Below are 22,623 nucleotides of genomic sequence, written 5' to 3' on the forward strand. Positions count from 1 at the left end.
CAGCATCACGCGATGGCATATTAGCTGCAGGGAAGACTGTTTCCTAATTCCAGTGCCCATTTCATTCATAGCCGCGCTGCTCGCCAAGGAGAAAAGGAGACGTGTAGTGTTCAGAATGTTGAATGCCTCACCTGGACCCAGCACTCAGTGGCTTTTGACCCTCAGAGAATGCTTCAGATTTCCATCTTTCTCCAGCTTTTCCTATTATTTGCTCCCTTATTTTTTTTAAATTTTATTTATTTATTTTTGTAAATAGACCAGGTAGACTTGCCATGAATTCAGTGTGAACTGAAGTGAAGCCCAGAAGACATTATAGGCTCACTGTCTCCTCCCTCCCACCCTGAAACTCTTTTCCTCTCTGGAAACCAAAACCATGTAATTTAGAAATTGCTTCTCTCTTTCCAACCCGATTTCCTCTGCCACAAAAGTAATTTTTAAACATTCTGAAGCTTTTATTTTCAGGCTGCAATCATGTGCCTGTGTCCATTTAATTCTTCCTGGTGCCTGAGCACCTGAGCGGTCACGGTGCAGCACCCTGCCCCCAGGTTTACCCAGCAGTCCAGGTGGCTGCATCTGGATGGGGCCCCAAGGGACGGCCGGGCTCTGGGCCACTGCTGGGAAGTACAGTGCCACCAGCTAGGACATCAGGTTGTGGTCAGGCGGTACCCAGGCAGAATGGAGCACTGGGGGAGATGGGATGAGGACATGGAATGTTCATGAAGTCTAGGCAGTAGGCCCTGCATCTATCAAGGCCTAGTTAGCACATAAATCACACCGCTGATTTTTAACAGAGAGGACTGCTTGTAAGGAATTGTTCTCTCTCATGGTTCTCAAACTGCGCCGAGGGCAGCCTGGGACACCACAGTGAACTCAGAAAGGTATCACATGAGGACATTTAGATTTTAATCTTTTTTATGGGGGGGGTTAAAATATATCAAATTTATTTACACCCACAAGTGCATAATGATGCTTTAAAATTTTAAACTAATTGGTCACTATTGGAAGATGTTAGAGAACTCAATTTACTCTTTTTATTTTTAAAATGTATTTTTAATTTTTTTTCATTTTTATTTTATTTCTTTGAATTCGAGTTAATTAACATATAGTATAGAATTGGTTTCAGGAGTAGAGTTTAGTGAGTCATCACTTACATCTAACAACACCCAGTGCTCATCCCAACAAGTGCCCTCCTTAATGCCCATCACCCATCTAGCCCATGCACCCACCCATCACCCCTCTAGCAACCTTCAGTTTCTTCGCGGTATTTAAGAGTCTCTTATGGTTTGCCTCCCTCTCTGTTTTTATCTTACTTTTCTTTCCATTCCCCTATGTTCACCTGTTTTGTTTCTTCCACATATGAGTGAAATCATGATATTTATCTTTCTCTGACTGACTTATTTCACATGAAACACAGCATCGTTTGTCTGACACTGCACAAACTATTAAGCAGAGGTGGTCCAAAGTTTCAGCATTAGACTGAGCTACACTCCTTTTGATGCTGTTGTATCTTTGCAAAGCTCGGCTTCCAGTAGCTGGTATGATGAGAAGCAAGTATTGCACAAGTCACCCTGGAGCAGGAAACAAGAGTGGCTTGTTCGGTGTTCAACAGATGCATGCATCCCATTAGTAAGTAATTGTGGTTATTTAAGAGTGACATTACAATATTTTTTGTCTTTTGATTTGTGTGTACTGTTTTCTCAAACTGCTATTAAGTTAGGATATAAATACTTAGGAAGTTGCATGGACGAATAAATAAAACTGTGAGGTGTTTCTTTGGTGAGGAGCTCTTTGAAAAATTGTCAAAACTGCAAGAGCACTGTGAACCGAGCAGGTTTAGAAACCTCTGGTTAACTGTATATGAAGAAGTGGCCAGAACACTGAAAAGGTACAAAGGGAACATGAAGGTATTATACCAGTGTAGGAGCAGTGGTGGGCAGTAGGCACTGCTAGGCTGGACAGAACCAAGAGAATGGGCTGGAATCATAACCATCTAAAAGACGGGAAGACAGAGCATTTTTTGGCACGTGCTGGCATCTCTGAGGTATTGCTGTGAGGCTGGCTCTTTAATTGCTGGAGAAGCTGTAAACCACACCTAACCCCTGCAGCACACTTCACTCCCAGGAGGGTGGGGGTGGGGTGAAGGAGCCAGCCTGCTCTCCCTTCCCCAGCCTCACCGTCTCCCTCTGTCGCCCCCTATGGGCTGGGACTAGCATGCAGCCAAATGGGGGAGCAGAGATCCTATCCCCAGCAGCACCAAACAGTATAGGAGTGCTGGGAGCAAGGGACACTCGCTCAGGACACAGCCCAGTGTTCTGGGGTTGCAGCTGCCATGCTCACTCTGGGCCTGAGGTCCTCCTGGAAGCTCCGGTTCCCCATCCATGCCCCAAGCTGCTTAGCTGTAGGACTGACAGCATAGGGCCTTTGGAGGAGCCCTCGTCTCACCCTGTTTTCCATCCTGGTCTCGTTCACTGGGTCTTTCCGTGGGAGGACATGAAGCAGCACCCCTCATCCACCTGTGGGTGAGATAAGCGTTTGAGAGCAAGTTTTCCCAGAACAGTGAGGCCTGGACAATCCGTGGAAGCTGGGAGAACAGTAGGAGTAGAGAGAGGAGGGAGGAGTGACAACCTTCAGTCACCCATCAGCTCTTTAGAACCCTGCTTCCCTGACTGCCATTTTCACCAGGCTGCCCCTCCTCCGTTCCCTTTAAAACACTTAACTACGGTGTGCACTTTTGTCAGCCCACACGTCTGACTGCCCGTGTGGTCGTATCCGTCTGTCTCTCCTAGTGATCTTAAGCTCAGGAGAGGCAGGGACTGTGTCTATTTTTGTCACGGCTGTGTGCCACCCCATAGGTGCTCCATAAGTGTTGTAAGCTAAATTGTGTCTACAAAGACTTGAGTGTAAATGGAGAGATCAAGGAGTGGCTAGCGGGACCCGAAATCAAAGTCACGTGTTAGGCACAAGTCTTCCTGCACCCCCCAGTCTCCCTTCCCCACTTGCTTTTCCTCTAGAGCGCTTACTGCTAGCTGACATTCTGTAAAATTTTATGATGATCTCACATGTTATATAACCACCCCCTCACTCCCCCGCACTAGAACATAATCCCCTTAAGGGCAGAGAGGATTTTTGTCTGTTTAGCTCACTCTTACATCATGTACAATGCCTTGTACATGGTAGGAGCTCAGAAATGTTTATTAAAAGAATGAGTTTGCCCATTGCTTTACTTTTGGCAAAGAATACTCCTATCACGCTGTTACAGCTGCCTCAGTTGTTATTCTCACTTCTTAGGAATGGTATGAGGGACTGTTACAATGCTTAACATCTAGACTGGCCTAACTCGTCACTGTGTAGGGGTGTGCATGTGTGCGGGATGGCGGGGGGGGGGGATCACTGTTCTCATCCTCATGACCGTTTTCTCCTTTGTTCTTGTCTCCTGAACTTTAAATGTGCTGTCTCCTTTGCCTGGGGTTTAATCTTCTCTCTCTGTAGCCCCCCTCCCCCATCCCCCCGTACCTTGAACCTTTACCTGGTTAAATTGTCTTCCTCATTTGCCCAAGGCTCCCTCTTTCAAGACAACCTTCTTGGCTTCTAGACTGTACGTTACATTGTTGGTGATTTAGTCTCAAATATCTAACAGTGGAATGTTGTGGGTGAGTTCTGCGTTAAGCTATAGTTACAAGTCAAACCCGGGGCTTTCAGCCTTCCAGTCAGCGGGCCATGGAAGGTCTGCTGGTTTCCCTGTCAAGAAGCTGCTACTTCAGAGACCATGCTACATGGCCCAGGTGTTTCTGATACCATAGCTTGATCATCAACCCTCATTTTGTTAATGAGCCTATGAAATGTCAGAAATTGCTCGTTGTGGTTAAAATCAGAGACCTGTTGCCTAGCTTAATAATATTATGAGTGGACTCTAATTGCTGAAATTGAAGGTATTCAAAATATGTGAGTTGGCCAAAATATTTTTAAAGCTCTTTCCAGACATACATAATGAAGAAGCACCCAGTAAGACTTCTAGCCTTTAACCTTAGGGATGATTGATTCCTAACCAGTCCTAGTTACCCATTGGATCAGGAGGATTCCGGGTTTCCTAATGTGACTGTAATGGTAATTGATTTTGCCCCTGGAACAGAAGCAGGCAAACTAGAGCTCTGGTGTTGGCTGTTTTTGCAAATAAACTTTTATTGAAACAGCCACACCCATGTGTATGCGTATGGTCTGTCTGCCTGAAAAATGTTTGCCAACTTCTGCAAGGACAGATTTCTGAGACTTCGTTGCACTTTACAGAATAGATGGTTTGACCTGTTCTGTGTCTGCTTGCTAATAAACATTTGTGTAATAAGTGGTCATTGACATAGTAGAATTTGGCCTGAGGCTTGCTTTTATTACAACCTAATAATGCAGTTGCGGGGGGAATCATTAACCTTCACTCACCTCACATTTCTTTGGTGGCTTCTGGTGTCTATAAGAAAGGATGTAAGGGTTGTGCACGAATCATGATTAAATAGGCTCAGATGAGTTTCCAGTATGAGTCTGTGTCTTTCTGCCTTGTGCTACCTGGAAAGCAGCACTTCCCCTGCAAGAAGGTGATCCAAGAGGCGCCTGGGTGGCTCAGTCGCTCAAGTGTCCACCTCTTGGTTTTGTCTCAGGTCATGATCTCAAGGTCAGGGCATTGAACCCCACGTTGGGGTCTGTGCTGGGCATGGAAACTGCTTAAAGTCCCCCCCCCCGCCCTTTCTCTCTCTCAAAAAAAGGGTGCTTCAGTCTTCATCATTCCATTCCTCACACTTGGGTCTGCATCTCCTTTTAGAGCATGAGTCTCATGGGAAAGTACCTGTCTTACTCTCATGCATCCCTCACACCTGTCCCATCGCAAAGGTTCCATATGTGTTGCAGAAATAAGGAATAGATACAGCAGCATCTGCACATGCATTAATGGGAGCTTGGCAGCTCCAAACCACAGTTGGTCAAAAGCATGAAGCCATGGGAACTAGGCCAGTAACCTACAGAACTCCTATCTCCATGTCTCCTCTACCTGCCTCCCTTCTGGCGGTGGGAGCTGCCTTTGAGGGAATACAGCCGTGTCAAGTACCATCCAAGAGTTTGGTGGAGGCTGTCTCCTTAGTTCCCCTTCTCTGAAAGGCAGAGTATCACCCATGTTTTACGCATGAAAAACTGCAGCATGGATGCAGATGAGACAGTGATTTGCTTTAGGTCCAGGTGTTAGCAGAGCCAGTGTTGTTTTCATTATGCCGTAGTCTCCAGTGCTCGAGTAGTTTTTCATTAATTAATGAGCCAGTGAACACATAAATGAATTACCTTCTTTATTTCATCGCTACAAGAGGATAGCAACTGAATCACCTTCTCACTGGTAACCTATTCCAGTGGTGCAGGATTCTATTTATCAGGATAGGTAGGACCCAGTGACCCTCGATTGTGAGGGCACCAGCGTTCTCCAGTGAAGCCTCTGGCTTCCTGTCCTTGCCTCCTTTTGCAAGATGTCTGTGGTAATAAGTCAACAAATTCTTGTCCACCAAACATCAGCAATAAATTAAAGGAAGTGGTGAAAAGTAAGCAAGAGAGTGGGTTTGGATAATGCCGGAAGGAAGATGGATTTTAATTTTGTTCCTTTTACCTTTTTCTCCCTCTGTGTATCATTTCCATGCAGAAATTGCAAATTAATGGTCACATCGAAATATCTGTCAACGTATTACTGCTCTTCCAGCATCAAATTATGCCAGCAATAATGTTTCCAGCTGCCTAGGACTTCGTTGCAATTTAATTTGAAAGGAACTCGAATTGCATCTCCAAATGGATAAAAAATTAATTTTACATACAAGCTATCCACCTCCACATTTTCAGCCCCATGCCCCAAATTATCTCAATGTAGGTTCAACTTTGAACGGTACATATGTTACAGCCAACTCCACAGGCTAAGATGAATACATAGAAAATTCATGATTTGGAAATCTGCTTTGCTGCTCTTTTTTTAATAAGATGTTCTGCCTTGATTAAGGTCATTAGGAGAGTCTACAGCTATTGCCTTTGACAGCAGGAGTGGAAGCCAGGCCCGCCTAGAACAAAAAAAAGCCTGAAATTCTGTCTTACCCGCATGACCACCCTTCGCAAGTGGAGTGTAAAGAGAGCCCTGATTCACCCCTTCACCTCTTCCCTGCTCCCCACCCCCCCCCCCCGCAGTGTGGAGGTCTTCAGTCATCACTTCCTCTGTGTATTTACTCATTCCTTAATTTATTTATTAAGCAGCCGTGTGTCCCAGTTATGAAAATGAAGAGATCTCGGGGCTCACAAGTTAGCAGATGAGGTGAACATGAACCAAAGCTATAAATGACTCACCTGCTGTTTGATAAGGGCTATGGAGGACATGTGCTAATATGCTAAAGGAAACATGATGGGAGTATTCATTGTGCCTGGGCCAGGAGGGCTTTTGGAGGAAGTTACAAGGAAAGGCTAGTACTGGAGCTGGGCCTTGAGTGTATTGGCTAGGGATTTGCCAGTGGCCCCCCACGCAGAGGGAAGAGCATGGGCAAGAGCAGGGAGGGATGAGAGGATTCAGGATGTGGTACTCGCCTTTCCCAGCACAATGTAGGGAGTGAGCAGTGGGAAGTGAGGAGAGGAATTTGGAGGTGGGAGGGTACAGGTTGCAGCTCGGGCTCAGGTATTAGGGAGAAAATGATACTTGAAGAAATAGAACTTGAGTAAGATCTAACGTGCAAACGGGGAGAAGTGATCAGAGGTCAGGAGGACCAGCGTGCCTTCCAGAGGCAGCTGCAGGAGTGAGAAAGCTTCTGTAGGCATGAGTCAGTCAGTCACACACAGACTCACGCACACACATACACCCCGGCCCTAACCTATGCAAGAACACAAATGAGTCTGGAGCAAGAACAAATAGAACCTTGTGGTCCTCTTCCTCCCCTTTCCTCTTACTCTGTCCCTCCCCCAAAGAGCCTCATGCACCATGGATGGAGACTTTATTCCTCATGTCCAAATTCTGCCCACTACCCTCCCCCAAACAGCCATTCTTTGGTTACCCCTTGGGCCTAGGGATGCACACACACGGGATATGGTCTGATTGTGGAAAGGCGGAACCAGGAGGTTCCCGCAGGTCCTGGAAGTGAGTTTGGGGCAGGGAATTCTGGGTTCCTGGAGCCTGGTCCAAAATAGGAAGCACAGGCACCAGGTGGATGCTTTGACCCCCTGACTCCTGCGCCGGGGGAGGGCACATGTCGAAGACGGCCAGCGTGGCCTCCTTAATGCACAGGGTTCAGGACAGGGCTCCTGTTGCCAGGTCTAAAAGCAGAGAGACAGAGTACCCAGAGGCCAAGCCACTTTGATTTTTCATCAGAGGAAGATGTCCCAGCTTCCCAGACAAACCACATTCTCTCCCCACTATTTGTCTTCCCATAGGCCTGGAAGCTGTTACTTAAGAAGGTCATATGGGTGTGGTTTTTGGTGGCAGAAACCCTAGGCCTCTACGCTTGGACATATTTACACGGGGAATGTAAATTCAACAAAGCAATCTCCACTGCACACACAAGGCTTTCTCAGCAATTTCCAACTTATTTGCACCGAATTGAGTGTAAACCCAAGACTCTCCCTGCTACAGGCAATTATCAGAGCAGAAGCTGGGTTTGGAGGCTGAGGTTTGGCGGGGGAGGGGTTGGATTGAAGACATGAATGCTTCTATCATACATTTTGAAAACTAGTTTTCCTTGTGTCGGATTTCAGGACATTGTTTTGCTTGAATGCAAAAATAAACATGTCCACCTTAAAGACTCAGGGACGTCGCAGAGGGGATGAAACTGGGACCGTGGAGTCAGTTCCCAAGAACTGGGTCCGAGTTCAGTTCCCAAGAAGAGGTCACCATCTGTTCATCTCAGTTTAATAAACATGAACTGGCCCCTCGACAGCCCCTCTACCATGTGTTGGGGTTACTGGACAAACAGAATGTGGTCCCTGGCAGCCTGGGAGGAGTGACAGATAAATGAACAAGCAGTTCCTAGAAAACATGGCAAATGCTGAGTGGGCTGGACACCTGTGCGAAGTGCTGTACGAGCCCAGAGCTGGGGACTTGGCTGTGTGGCCCTGGGTAAGGCACATCCCTTCGTTGACCTGGATTTTCTATGCCAGAGAGTTGCAGGTACCTAGCCCAGAGTTACTATATGATCAGGAGCCACTGTCTTTCCCTTTCTAGAATGGTAGTTCTTGAACTTACAAAACTCTTTCACCCACACGTCTGTCAGAGGTCTTCTTGCCTTGCGCACAGGAGCTGAGCTTTCCTTGAGATTTGTAATTTCTGTGCTCTGGGGACCTCAGGGTACCAGTAACACATGTGGCCATATTTCCCAAGTCCCCTCTGTCTCTGCTCCCTGTGTTTGTTCCCAAGTGGTGTTTCATTGGACCAAGGGAGGCATGGAGATCTCAGCCCTTTCTGTGGATTTTGAGGACCTTGTTGAGCTAGGAGTCACACGGGGAACTGTCACACTGGGCTCCAGGTGTCATTCTGCCGTCTTGTTTGCCCACATCCTTTCCTGTTCAATGCCAGCAACAAGTGGAGTCATTTTTCTCTTCCTCTGAAGGCTGAGCCCAGCTGATCCCACGGCCCTGGGAATCCAGCTTCTGCTTCAAATACACTTCTTAAGGCATTTCTCCAAGAAAGGCCATTTTCTCTAAGAGGAATGCCCACTGTTAGACAGAGGCAATTTTCTCTCTCCCTTTACAGCTCATTTTATACTCATTAACGGCCCTCTGAGATTCGCGCAATAATTTCCACTTTATAGAAGAGGAAACGGAGGCTCAGAGATGAAGTACCCTTGCCCAAGGTCACACAGCTAGTGAGCACCAGAGTCTGGCTTCATGCTGTGCTCTACCCGCTCTGCTGTTCCCCGCGGCCTGTCTGGTGACAGTGGCATGTGCTTCAGAGGAGGCAAGTGACTTTCCCAGCGCCCTGACCTTCCCGCTCTGGAGGGAGTCTCTGCTGTGTGGCAGGCTCGCACCATCCCTTGCCCTCTTCGAAAAGGCGCCTCTGCCGGCTCCTTCCTTTAAGAGGAGCAGAAAGGTGCTTTGAGCGCCTACCTGCACAGGTGAGCTGTGGGGAGGATTCTGGAGAAGCTGGAGAGCAGAGGTGCAAAGACAGGCCAGTGGGCAACTCAGCTCTGAGTGTGATGGAGTCCCGCCCCACCCTCTCCAGTGGGTCCCCGGCTCCTGAGGGCCCAGCATTTCTGCCTTACAGTTCTTGGCCTCCTCCCAGCATCCTCCCCGGGTCCCTGCTGACTGCGGGGTGCCCACGTTGATGCCTTTCCCTGGTCTCAGTGCCCCGTGGTATCCCGGTGCAGCACACGTGGAGGCACTTCAAACCTCAGCTGTGCACTCGCTATGCGGCTTTTCAGTCATTTCCACTCACGGAGCTTGTTTTCCTCGCAGACGAGACTAGAGATGCTTTCCTCACTGATGGCCATGGGGTCTACAGAATGCAGCGTCCATTGGCCTGAGACTCCCTGGGGCCCTCCCAAGTGCGTCTCTGGGCGGGGCTTGGGCTGCAGGGGCCAGCAGACCTCGCTGCTCTCACGGGGCTTACCTTCTAGTGGGCAGGGCCAACTTTTAAAAAGCTGCCACAGTGGAAAACGATGAGTATGGAAGGTAACAGTTAATAGGAGGAGAAAGACACAGGCACTGTACTCTGCCCAGGGACTCAGCAAGGACGTCTTCACAGAGGAGGCAAAGTGAACAGGGAGCGAAAGCAGGAGAGACTGTTGCCCAACTCCAGCAGGGAGGGGAAGACGACCCTCAGAGCCAGAGAGGTGGGAGAGGCAGGGTCCATTTCCCTTGGGGGCCCACAAAGCACCTGTGCTCTCTTTCCAGACCCTCCTGGTCGTGCACGTCTTCTGACTTTGCACACTAGGCATGTGGTCAGATAGACACAAGTTCATAACCCCACGTTGCCACTTGCTGGTCTTGTTGCTGCTCTGCACACATTCCTTAGACCTCTCTGGCCTCAGTTTATTCCACTGTAAAGTGGGGCTAGCAGTCAGCCCCTCCCTTCCAGAGTCACAAGATGATGCAGGTGATAGAACCCAGCACCATGGCTGCTGGCCATCAAGTAGGTGTTTTGTTTGTATTGTCTCATTTGTGCTGCAGGGGCACACTGGAGATTCCAAAAAATATTTAATGTGGGCTGTGGTACATTTAAAGTTGTTTAACGAAATGGACGAGTCTTGGATTTAAAAGGGTCTTAAATATCCCTGTACTCGTTCTAAGATGAGGTGAGAGAGCTGTGAGAGCGATTACCTGACTGGGGTGTGGCATCCGTTTTGAAGGCACACCCAGAGGAGGAGTGTCATGGGGTCCTAAGCAGGGTTGGGGGGCTTCCCTGCCAGGAGAGTTCCAGGATCTGGACTTGCAGAAAGGCTCCGGCTGAGCCAGGCTGGTGGGAATGCACAGACCTCCCCAGCAAGTAGCTTTTGGCTCACCCTGTGCCTGTACATTGGTTCTGACGCCATCAGGACTTGTTAAACCAGGCGACCAAACCAGATCATAACTGCCCCCCCGCACTATGGGGACCACGCTTTCACCTTCTATTCTGTGTGGTGTCAGCACAATGGACCCTCAGCAACAGCTTGTTCAGTGTCACATTTTCAAAGTCACCCGTTTGCTTTTGGAATGCTGGCTCTCTTTTACACAAAGGACCTGTGAACATGAATAATTGGGCTGCATGAGTGACCGTGAACTCCTCAGTCTTTCCAGAGCCAGGCTGCTCACTGTCCCCAGCAGTGCGTGAGCAGGTCCGGACCGGTTTTCCCGGCTCCCTGACATTTCTGGGCATCCTTTTTAAAAGAAGACTGCTTTGAAGTATGTTCCTTGGCAAGGCTCTGATACAAGTCACAGGACATTTTCCCCACAGGGACAGATCCAGGAAATCAGCTTTCATTGAGTCCTGCCTTCTTTCTTACTGCTACATTGGCACAGGGGCAACCTTACCCCTAAATGCTCTGAGAGGACCGGAGGGATGATAGAATCCATCATTTTTGGAGAAGGATGCTGCCCAGCACTACCACGTAGAAGACTTTCAGAGTAGAGACAGCATACGCATCCTTATTATTTTTTCTTTTCCCACTGTTCCTATCGCTGCAAAAGAAAAACCACCATATTTTGAGTGGTTATTAAGTTCCAGGTACAATTCTAACTGCTCTGCAAGCAACATTTCATTTAGCCCCCCGCTAGCCACCAGCAAGGGTGGCTACTTGTTACTATCACCATTTTATAAATGAAATAAAAAATGGACCCAAAGAAATTACAGAATTTGGTCAAGTCCTAAAGTAGTGTGGAGGGAAGATACTGAATAAATCTCTAGTCTGTGCTTAACTACTTCCAGCTAAGATATTCAACACAAGAACTTATGGGGATGCTCATCACAAAAGAAGTTATGTTTCTGTTGTAAGAAATGCCTAAGCGTTATAGAATGAGCTGCACATGTGGGGATTTTTTTAAGTGTTTCATTTGTTATAAACCATTTTTTACAAAAATGCCTGCATGAAGTGTAAACGGAATATTTGTAATAAAATATGACAGCGAATGTTATATATGGGGGTCTGGGACCATATGGGGAAGGATGGCGTGGGACACAGCATTAGTGTGTGAAGTCATGACCGTATTTGCTTGCAGAATGATGTCTCTGGAGGGGCCTGTTTGGAAAGAAGTAGAGAGGAGAGAAAGGAGGTCGAGGGCTGTCATAGGAGCCTAGGAAATAATGAGTTGTGTTGTCAGTTGGAAAGAGGGGAAATGGCAAGAAGTCAGCGGTACCTGTGACCATGTGGACAGATTGAGTGCTGCGTGCCGAGCATGTGGCTGAATCTCCAGCCTGTACATCTCAGTGCAGTTAACCGGAGAGAGGGGACTGATTTCCCAAGGGGAGAGGATGTGGCTGGATTAAATGTAAGGCAGATCAGAACTCCAGCAACCGTCTAAATTAGTGCATCCCTGGAGCGTTGTGTGTGCCGTTGATGGTACCCAGGTTGGTTTTCGGGAGTACCCTGATGAACCTTCAAGAATGTAACAATTTTGTGGTGTTTTTTATTTTTGACGGTTAACGATTCTGTATGGCAAGTGTTATCTTTTAGATGCATGCATTTAAGTAAGAAAAAAAGAGTTTGACAGAAAAATGTTAATTAAACTGCACGCTCTGTGGCAAAAATCATGCAGGCAGTGGCTGGGATAAGTTTGGAGGGCTATTCCCCCGTTTGAGCACGACACCCACTGCCCGCTTCCTGACACTCTCAAAGCCCTTGTGTCTTGCACGCGTGTCTTGCAGACCCTGTGCACGGCCCGCAGAACGTGGAGATTGTGGACATCCGCGCCCGGCAGCTGACCCTGCAGTGGGAACCCTTTGGCTACGCGGTGACCCGCTGTCACAGCTACAACCTCACGGTGCAGTACCAGTACGTGTTCAACCAGCAGCAGTATGAGGCTGAAGAGGTCATCCAGACCTCGTCCCACTATACCCTGCGAGGCCTGCGCCCCTTCATGACCATCCGGCTGCGGCTCCTGCTGTCCAACCCCGAGGGCCGGGTGGAGAGTGAGGAGCTGGTGGTGCAAACAGAGGAGGACGGTGAGTGAGGGCGGCTGCCTCCTTGGGAGCGGGGTGTGCAGAACCTGTCACGGGGCCACGCCTATCAGTGATGAGGTACTTGTTTTCCTGTTCGTTTTCCCTTTAATTTCCTCCTCTATGTCTGCCTCTTCTCCAAGGTCTTCCATGAAGACCCACATAGGCTGTGCATTGCACAACTCCAGGGGGTGCTGTTTCCATAGACACAGCTGTGCACTCAGCTTTGACCCTTCAGCACCCCCATCCCTCTTCTCACTTTACGGCACCTTCTAGGTCCAGTGTTTAACCACACCGGTGCCTCCAGAGAGGCATTGTTGAGTTGTATTAAGTGCGTTGAATCTGGGAGTCAGACAACTCTAGAATCTCCAAGAGTTACAAAAAATAATAATAATAATGCATATAAGTTACTTAGCACACACATTGGATGCACCCAGACCCAAGTACTCACCCGGATATCCTACAGGCATCACAAATTCAAAGTATCCGAAAATGAACCAATCTCCCCTTCTGTATTGATTTCTCACTCTATGTTCCTCATCTCAGTGAACTACATCCAGGAAGTAAAAATAAAGACCCGAAGTCAGCCTGGGAGCCTCCATTTCACCCCCCATCACTCCCCCCCCCCCCCCCCCCCACACACAAGGTTCTAATGAATCTGTGTGATTTCTCTCCCCACATGCCTCTTACCTCAAGACTCCAGGAACACAGAGCCACGTGTAACTCCTAGAACACAGCACTTTTCCCACCCTCTGTCATTCCGTCCTGTCCTGTCCCATCCCTCCATGTCTGTGGGACAGGCTCTGTTCATCTTCAACATGCTCCTTCCTCCAGGAAGCTTTCCCTGACTGCCCCAAGCTGACTTGGGTGTTCCTTCCCTGACCGCCCCCCCCTGCATTTTGCATGTAACTCCACTGCAACAGTTACCTTACTTAGGGGAGTACAGAACTTGCTGCTTCTAGGACTTCTCTAAAAAGCACTTTTCAACAGCTGTGTTTCAGTTTCCCTTCCAGCCAAGCTGTCTCTGGCCTTGTGGGACATCTTTAGTTAGTTCCTTGGAATCACACTTGGTAGAGCTTTAAGCCACATCCAACAAAGGGGACTGTGACCTCGTCTGCAGGGCAGGTCATGCATCACTCTTGCCCCTGATCAGGGAAGGGAGCAGCCAGCATGGTTGGGGCTGGGATGCAGAGGGACGACTGGGAAGGAAATCTCAGGAAGTGTTGGCAGTCTTCACATGCAGACAGAAGGCCATGGGCACAAAGATGGTACAAAGGGGTCAGAAGGAGTGGGATCAGAGCCCTGTCATTGTCAGCCACATGAGGCAGGTACCTCCACTTGACCCAGGTGGGCCTCAGGACCTCTAGGCAGAGCCTCTTGCATGCAGTCCCACTTGGCACTCTTGTTTCACATAAGCAAGGCCAAGGACCCAGAGTGGTGGCCCCTGCTGGGGTCCAGACTCACATCCTCAGCTGCAGTGTCCCCTAAAGACACAGAGGAAACTGCCAGCCTCTGCACATCTTGTTCCCCAATTCTCCTTTCCCCAAGTCCCATCTTACAACTGGACATCTTACACAGTCCACCTACTTGCAAACCCTTTGTGACCCCCCTTTTAAACTCATCATCGCAACGACTCTTTGCAACTCCAGCAGACTGCTTTTCTGGGTAGTAGCTGCAGCGGAGACCCAGCCTCTGTCGCCTTGCCCCCACCTTCCTGCCTTGCATTGAACCTCAGTCCACTGTGGACCCAGTCTCCCCTGGACCAACCTTGTCCGATGACCTGAGTGTATGCTTCCTGTGAACCCCTTCTCATGCAACCCCCAGTGGAGGGGTGGGCGTCTCCTCTGGGCTTCTGTCTGCAGCTCAGGATCTGCGGCCCTGGGTTGGGCTCCAGGTGAAGCTGCCGGCCCTTTCCTGGATGGCTCTGTTGTTTCAGAAACGCACAGCCCCTCCTCCAGCAGGTACAAGGATGAGCTGCAACAGAAGGTGAGCTCTGGAGGACCACCCCTGGGACGAGCTGCTTACCCTCTCAGTGCCTTGGTTTCCTCACCTGTCAGATGGAGATAGAAGTAGTGGCCACCTGATGGCTTTTTATGCTCATTGAAAGGAGTGGTACATAAAGAAACTGGAATAATGTTCAGCAGATTGTAGGTTTCCAATGAATGTGGCTGCCACATTTGGATTAAGTCACAGAAAAAAAAAATATGTCTGACAAAAGATCCCAAAGCACAAGCAACCTAGAGACCATTAATCTGCCCTAGGAATCCTCTCTAGAACTCTCGACACGCACTCCCAGTTGGTTGGTGAAAGTATGACCTAGGCTCTCAAGGAGTGGTGATCTGGTCAGTGCCTGATCTGAAAAGCAGAACCAGGGCAGGAAGGGAGGTTCAGGAGCAAGTTGTTGTTAAGGAGGAGCCACCACCGTTGAAACTCAGCTTGAAAATTCAAGACTCAACCTGGATGAGAGGGTTTGGCCCAGGAGCAGCTCAGGGTATGTTTTCCAGGATGCTCTTCATGCCTCAGGCTGCTTTTGGAGGATTACCTACATCTACAACAGGAAATCCCAAGTCCCATCTTTAAGCCATGCCTCAGCCTCTCCCTTTCTCCTTCCTGTCACCAGGGGTGGGGGAAAATATCACAAAGCCTTTATCAAAATAACTCGAGAGCAGCAATGCTTTGAAATTAAACTTTAATTAAGCACCATTAATAAAACATCAATTCCTGTTCTACAGAGACGTGTGGACATTATCATATTAAAAACACCAACACCCAAGACTCGGTCCTCAGTCTTAGAGCCATCCTGAGGCCCCACCTCAGGAACCACTGTGCTGAAGGAAGACCTCAGAAGATAGTAGGCCCCTCTATGTGCCAGAATCAGGTTCCCTTCCTCCTCAGGAGGAAAGAAGCACCCTTTCCGTTGCTGGGAGCTCATTCACCTCAAGGACAAACCGGATAGATCATGGCTCTGGTTGATTAAGTGAAACCCCTCTCACAGAGGCAAAGAGCAGCGTCTCGGATTGAGCTGACTGGATTCGTGCTGCTTTGGTCTGTGCTTCAAAATTGTCTTCCGGGGAATTTGCAGAATTTGTAATTTCAGCCCCCCAGTGCCTTTGAGGGCCTATGAAGTGATCCGCGGCTGTGAAAGAAGCCGTGGCTGCAGAGCCCTGTTGCATCAGTTAGGAAGTAGGTAGGAGACCAAATGGGTTCTTTACTTTCCCTGTTTCCACAGATGACTCAGGTAAAACCGTGACTCGCTTGTTTAATGCTTGCTTCTCTGCCTTTCCCCAGACCGTAGTTGCAATTATGAAATGGAATATATGAGGCCTTTAAAGATAAAATCGGTTTGATGATGGCCTCACTTTGGTTACCATTTATTGAGTACCTACCCTGTGCTAGGCACTAATAGGTGTATTGTGCGTGGTGACTTATACCTGAGATTTTATTTTGCAGTGTTTCAAGGCTATAGAAAAATTAAGAGTAGGACAAAGAAGACCTGTGAACCCTTTGCCTAGATCTAGTATTTGTTAACACTGTGCTACATTTTCTTATTCATATGTATGTATGGTATGTTTGACATGGAGATATCACACATAAAAATACATAATATTTTTAAGTATTTAAAAGTAAATTGCAGGGGCGTCTGGGTGGCTCAGCTGGTTGAGCGTCCGACTTCAGCTTAGGTCATGATCTCATGGTTCGTGGGTTCAAACCCCTCATTGAGCTCACTGCCGTCAGTACAGAGCCTGCTTTGGATCCTCTGTCTTCTCTCTCTCTCTCTCTCTCTCTCTCTCTCTCTCTCTCTACCTCCCCTGCTCATGAACTCTCAAAAATAAGTACATTTAAGTAATAATAAAAATTAAAAAATAAAAGTAAATTGCGAAGTCCCAACATCTGATCTCTCAACTGTTTGAGAGCATACGTTACCTAAGGGTAAGGACATTCTCCTACATAGCCACAACACTATAGGACATCTTAGAAATTTAGCATTAATTTAAAAATAACCAAGTAAACAAATAATCCATATTCACATTTCCAATAATGCTAAGCATGATTTTATGTGACAAAGTCAGAAAATGAGACATTTTTGGCAAAAATGCCCCATGAGTTGGTGATGCATACTTTTCACTGTATCATATCAAGACTTACATAATGTCAGACAGCCCCTGACATGCTGCATTTGCTCACATACATAGGTCCCTCTACTCTAAGTGTGGTCCTTGTTCCTTTGTAAATCAGCCAATCTGTGTAGTGGCCCTGTGAGGTCTGTTGACTACCCAGTTCCCCACACACTTTTCACCCAGCGGTCTTAGCCTCCCTGACAATCCTCGCCTGAATCAGTTACTACATTAGTATTTCCAAAAGAGTGAATTTTAAATCTGTCCTTCCCTCTACATGTATTAATTAGCATTCTTCTTTATAGAAGGGTTTTCTCTCCCCATCTCCCTCCCCATTTTTAGTATCCCTACTGACTCAGAGATCCCCCCCCCCATTTTTTTTTTGACTCTGTATTATAAAGTCCAGCACTACTTATAATTCTCTTTGGTGCTCACGTTATCTCATCTGTGGCTAGTGGGAGTCCCTTCAGATTGGCTCCTAGGTTCTTTTGACATGTTCTCATTAGTCTTCCTTGCTTCTGGCATAACAAAATATTCTAGACCACCCTTGTAATATCTCTGCCCCAGACCTGAAGTCAACCACTTATCTAAGGATTTCTGGTTGCTTTCAGTGGGGAGTGGTATTTTGGCACTAAGATATACATCTTAGCTGTGATCGATGGGGTGTTACCGCCTCTAGACTTTTCAAGTAGGTAGAACTGAGGAATATAATTTATCTGTTTTAAATCACAAAGTCATACTGATTCATATCACCTCAGGATTCATTCCTCTGTGTTCACCCTCATTCTATACAGATCTCTCCTTCCTCCCACTGTGAGAACTCTGGTTCCCAACATCCACACATTTCTCCATTTACTTCTTGCTACAATACATATAAAACAGTTTCAGAAGTACGATACCAATCCCCCTAAAAACAAGAAAGCAACTTTATTAGGTTAAAGATTTTCTTTTCAGCTTTTCTCTCCTTCAGCAGCCAAAATGCAGTGTTTAAAGGCTTCGTCTTTTCTCTTTGTGGTTATATTATCAATTTGAGGCCCATTTAGGCTCATTTGTTTCCATTTTAAGGCTCGCTTCTCCCCATCCTTTTTATTTAATTTTATTTTTTAAAGTCAAAATAGTCACGTGGTTCAAAAGTCAAAACTGCAGAAGTGTATGCTCAGAGATATTGCCACTATCTCTCTTTCACACTGTTCATGTCCACACCCCCAAGGCCACCATTTTTATTCATTTCAGATATAGTTTTCTTAATAGTTCATTTTGCACAAAAGGTAAAAATTATTCCTCTTATTTTTATATAAAAGATAGCAAAACAGATGCGCTCCACATCATGTGGCTTTGTTCACTTAGTATACTCTGGAAATCACTCCATATTTGTTTGTACAGATTTGTGTTATCCTTTTTGATGGCTGTAGGAGACTCTTTTATGTGCATATGACATGGTTTGTTCAAGCAGCATCCTATGGACACTTAGGTTATTCCCATTACTTGCTATGAAAAGTAATACTACAGCAAATAGCCTTGCACTTACTTTGGTATCTGTGGAGTTGTATTTTCATGGTAAATTCCTGCACGTGGGTTTGCTGGAGTCAAAGGTAAAAAAACACGCAGTTTTGTTAGATGTTGATGGATACTCCTCCTCAGAAGTTGTATTATTTTACATTTTCGCTAGCAATGTAGATGCATTTCTCTTAACGCCAAATGTGAGAAAGCAAGCAAACAGTATTATTTCTCCTACTTTGCAGTAAGGAATTGTAGGCTCCCATATAATTTATAATAAGTGTATAAAATATAGTTGATTATAATTAATATGTACATACTATATTAATATAATCTATATATAATATGATTAATCACATATAATACATATATTATTTCATATAATATGGTAAATGTACTTGCATTATAGGAAAGACTGACATGTCTTGGGAATGAGTGCCTGCATTTTGTGTGCATTTGTAGACATCTTATTATCTCATTCCTCAGGTCATCGGAAACTAGAAGGACGCTGTATGTTGCTAGGGACAGGTGCATGTATAGTAACAACATGCAGCACATGAAATCGAGAAGAGGGAAGTGACAAAAGGATAAAAGGCAATAACAGCAAGGCAATAAATAACAGTCCAGAGTCATTTAGTGGAAGGGTGTAAAGCTATGCACATCTTAGCAAGTCTGAACACATCGTTTAATTAGAGCTCAGTACATTTTAGAGTTTTACAAAGATGGCCTTGAGATAGTATAAAAGGTAAGGAGAAATGCAATTGTGGTTTTTGAATGCTCGTGTTGACCTAGGTGTTGTGCTGATATCCTTCATTCCTACAGTGAGTTGCCGAATCCTTTGATGAAGGTGTTTATTGATATGATCATGGTTCAGGGAGTTCAAGGAACCTGTCTGAAGTTGCCACACAACAAGTGGCAGAACAAATAAATGCATCCCAAAATCTTACCCATAATTTTTTCTCTGACCATCTATTAGATAATCCTGTAACCTAACCAAAACCTCCCCAACACTCTCTGTGCTTAATTTTTTTCTGTGCCATTCATCATCATCTGAAATACTGTGTGTGTTCACATATGTGTACACACACACACACACACACACACATACACACACACGTTTGTTGCCTGCCAAACAGCTAGTAAGTTGCTCATTGACTGTCTGGTGAGTGAATGAATATTTGACATCAAAGTCCATGCCTCTTCCCCATATCACAGGATCTTGTTTATATACACTGTTTAAGAAGGAGAGGATATATGTGATGTATTTTATCTGTATTCAAAACCAACTCATAGTGGCTTGCTAGAGCTAATCATTAGCCTCTGTCTCCACCTCCTAGTTCTGTGATATCATATTCATTGCTCCAAATTGGTCATGGTGGGGAATGTACACCATGGATATTGGCAGACCTGTTGGTGTTTTTGTTTTTCTTGGAAAGTTGGTTGTGAAACATTTATTAACATACCACTGTATAGTTCCATTAAAAAGATATATTTGACAACATGTAAACATTTACCCAGAAAAAAATATCTTTCCTTCACCAAGACTAGGAAATCTGTCTTGTCTCCATCAGATGCACTTAACAGATTCTGGTGGCCTTCAAACCATTTTCAGATTATTTTGATTTTTCTTAAGTTCTGAGTCTCTTTATGAACCAATTAACCAACAAATATGGCACCTGGAATGGAGAGCCCCGCCCCCCCCAAAACAAATAAAAGACCTAGATAAGGTAAACAGGACAGGAAACCTCTGTTGACTCTTCAGGGCTCGGAGCTCTTATATGATTTGTTTACACGGCTACCCACAGAGTTCACAATTATCAGCCCCACTTTCCAGATAGAAAAATGGGGAGAAGAAAGGAGAAGAGGAGAGGAGGGTATAAAACTTTCCTTGATTACACTCTGTCCCCCTTTATCTTGAAATGAAAATTTCCTTTAAATTACCACCTGACTTTTAGGCACAAGAAAACATCTGGTTTAATTACAGTGAATTTACATGAACTTACTGACAAGAAGCACAGTTAAAATTAGCAATTTTAGTGTGTTTTTTTTTAAGGGAATGAAATTATAAAGTAATTAACCTTTGTTGTAGAACTCTGTCAGAAGGATGGAAAGTTCTTTGCTGTTAGATACAAGAAGAAATGAAATTGTGGGAAGGGAATATGTGGACTCATTAAAGAATTATAAAGAAAAAAGAAGACTAAAGTAACACAGAATTAGAAGATAAGGCGGAAAAAGAATCTTTCTCCAAGAAGTCTTTTCATGATGAGAGAGAGTGGTGGGAGCGGGAGGGGAGACCCAGCTGAATCCAAAGAAAGTAAGTCCGCTTCATTGGAAGGACATCGTGACCTGTGGAGCAATGGTGTGGTGTGGCAAAAAAAAAAAAAAACAACTTTAGTGTGGGGCTGAGATGACCTGGCTTTGCTACTCACAGGCAGTGAGATTGCCTTTCAGCAGTTCTGAACCCACATCTACCGGAATAAGGAAAAAAGGGCTGATTCAGAAAATACTTTCCAGCCAGAAGGATCCGGGCTACATCCAGGCTCTGTTCACTACTTTGTTACCCAGCTCTGCTTAAATTACTTTCATATTGGGCACTGCAGTGTCCCTGTCCGTGGATTGGGGGTGGTAATACCATCAATCCCTTTAGGATGTTCTACATGAAGGTCTGTATGTAAAGCACCGAACTTACTTTCTGCCGAGAGTACAGACTCGGTGGTGTGTGGCCAATATCAGACATGGCAGGCCGATTTTTAATCAAGGGAGTTAACTAGAAGAAAACCAAAGAGGGGATCTTTGCAAAATTTCTGTTACTCATGGGCAGGGGGCCGTTTTAGAATCACCTATATTCCCTCTATAACCTCCATCTCAGATTTCTCACTCTGACAGTAGAGATGAATATGTGTACACCAGTGTTCCAGTAAAATTTTGCTTATAAAACAAGCAGCTGGTTGCATTTGGCTATAGCCATAGTTTGTTGACCCTTGATCCCCACTGATTCCCCCTGTTTTCTCTATTATCTTGACTTTACAATCCAACGACACACTGATTTCCCCCATCGGTATCTCTGGTACCTCTCCTCTGCCCTCCAGAGTCATTTAGCAACTGCCTGTTCAGCCTGTCCAGCTGGATTGCTAATCGGTCTCTGGAATTAAACACGTCTAGAGCTGACCCCCTGATCATCCCTCATCCACCCCCAAACTCATTCTTCCCACAGTCTTCTTCATCTCAGTTAATGGCAACTGCCTTTTATTAGTGGCTTGAGTCAAAAGCTTTGATTGTTCACTTTTATCACACCCGAGGCCCTAAATACCTTTCAGCCTGGATTCTCTATGGTCGGCACCCCTTTGCTTTGTGCAAAGCAGCAGCCCTGCTTACTCCCCACATCCCATATATCAGCACGTTCTCTTGGCTCATCCTTCAGTAAATAGCATGAACTTGACCATTGCTTACAGTCTCTACTGCTAGCTCTGTGTTCCAAGCCACTGTGATCTCCAACTTGGACTATTGCAATAGTCCTTCAATGATCTTTCAGCTTCCCCTCTAGCCCCTACACTCTTTTCTCAGCTTAGCAGACAGAACGGTCTTGTTAAACCAACAGGCAAATCATATCCTCACCCCTCTGCTCAGAACCCTCCATCGGTTTCTCACATCACTGAGATTAAAAGTCCACGTCCTTGCAGTGGCTCACAGGGCCCCACGTGGCCACAACTTCTACTTCTGGCCGCCTCTCAGACCCCATCTCCTTCTACCTCGGCCTTACTACACAGATCCAGTCATTGTTCTCAAATATGCCAGCTGCGTCCCCCCCTCAGCACCTTTGTAGGTGCTGTTTCTTCTCAGAATGATCTTCCCCTAAACAAACAGGGCTGCTTCCTTCACCTGTTTCAAGTCAACATCTCTTTTCAGGGAGATCCTGCTTGACTATTCGATGAACAACTGGAAGCCTCCTGCACCACACTCTGTCCCTCTTCTCTGCTTCACGTATCTCGTTAGCATTTATCATTTAACATACTACATATTTCACTATACACTTTAGTATCTGGCTTCTCTCACTAGAATGCACACTGAGGAGTCTGGGTTTTTTTGTTGTTTTTTGTTTTGTTTTTTTTCTGTTTTCTGGGTATTTTCAAGCACCTAGAACAGTGCCAGGTAGAGAATAGCCATGCAATAAATAAGTTATTGGATGAATGAATCCCGAGTCCTCAGGGACAAGATAGATTTTAAAATTACCATAGAAATCAGAAGGTGCTTGTCGAAAGCTATTTAATATACTCAGTAAGTTATAGGAAGATACGGCTTTTATGACTAGCTGTGTAACACCATTCGGGAAGAATGGAGGCAAAAACACCAAGGAAAATAGTAATAATCCTGATTCTGCAGAAAAGCAAATTGGTGTTC

The 22,623-nt window shown here is 46.0% G+C and overlaps 1 protein-coding gene across 1 annotated transcript in view; it reads left to right on the forward strand.

The window, feature by feature from the left end:
- PTPRT (protein tyrosine phosphatase receptor type T) overlaps positions 1 to 22,623 on the forward strand; it is a 934,550-nt gene that overhangs the window by 509,934 nt on the left and 401,993 nt on the right. The window contains exon 11 of the mRNA XM_032592759.1: positions 12,323 to 12,619. Within this exon, the coding sequence (XP_032448650.1) occupies positions 12,323 to 12,619 (297 nt within the window). The remainder of the gene's footprint in view (positions 1 to 12,322; positions 12,620 to 22,623) is intronic.

Source organism: Lynx canadensis, chromosome A3 (genome assembly GCF_007474595.2).
Source record: "Lynx canadensis isolate LIC74 chromosome A3, mLynCan4.pri.v2, whole genome shotgun sequence".
Classification (NCBI taxonomy): Eukaryota; Metazoa; Chordata; class Mammalia; order Carnivora; family Felidae; genus Lynx; species Lynx canadensis.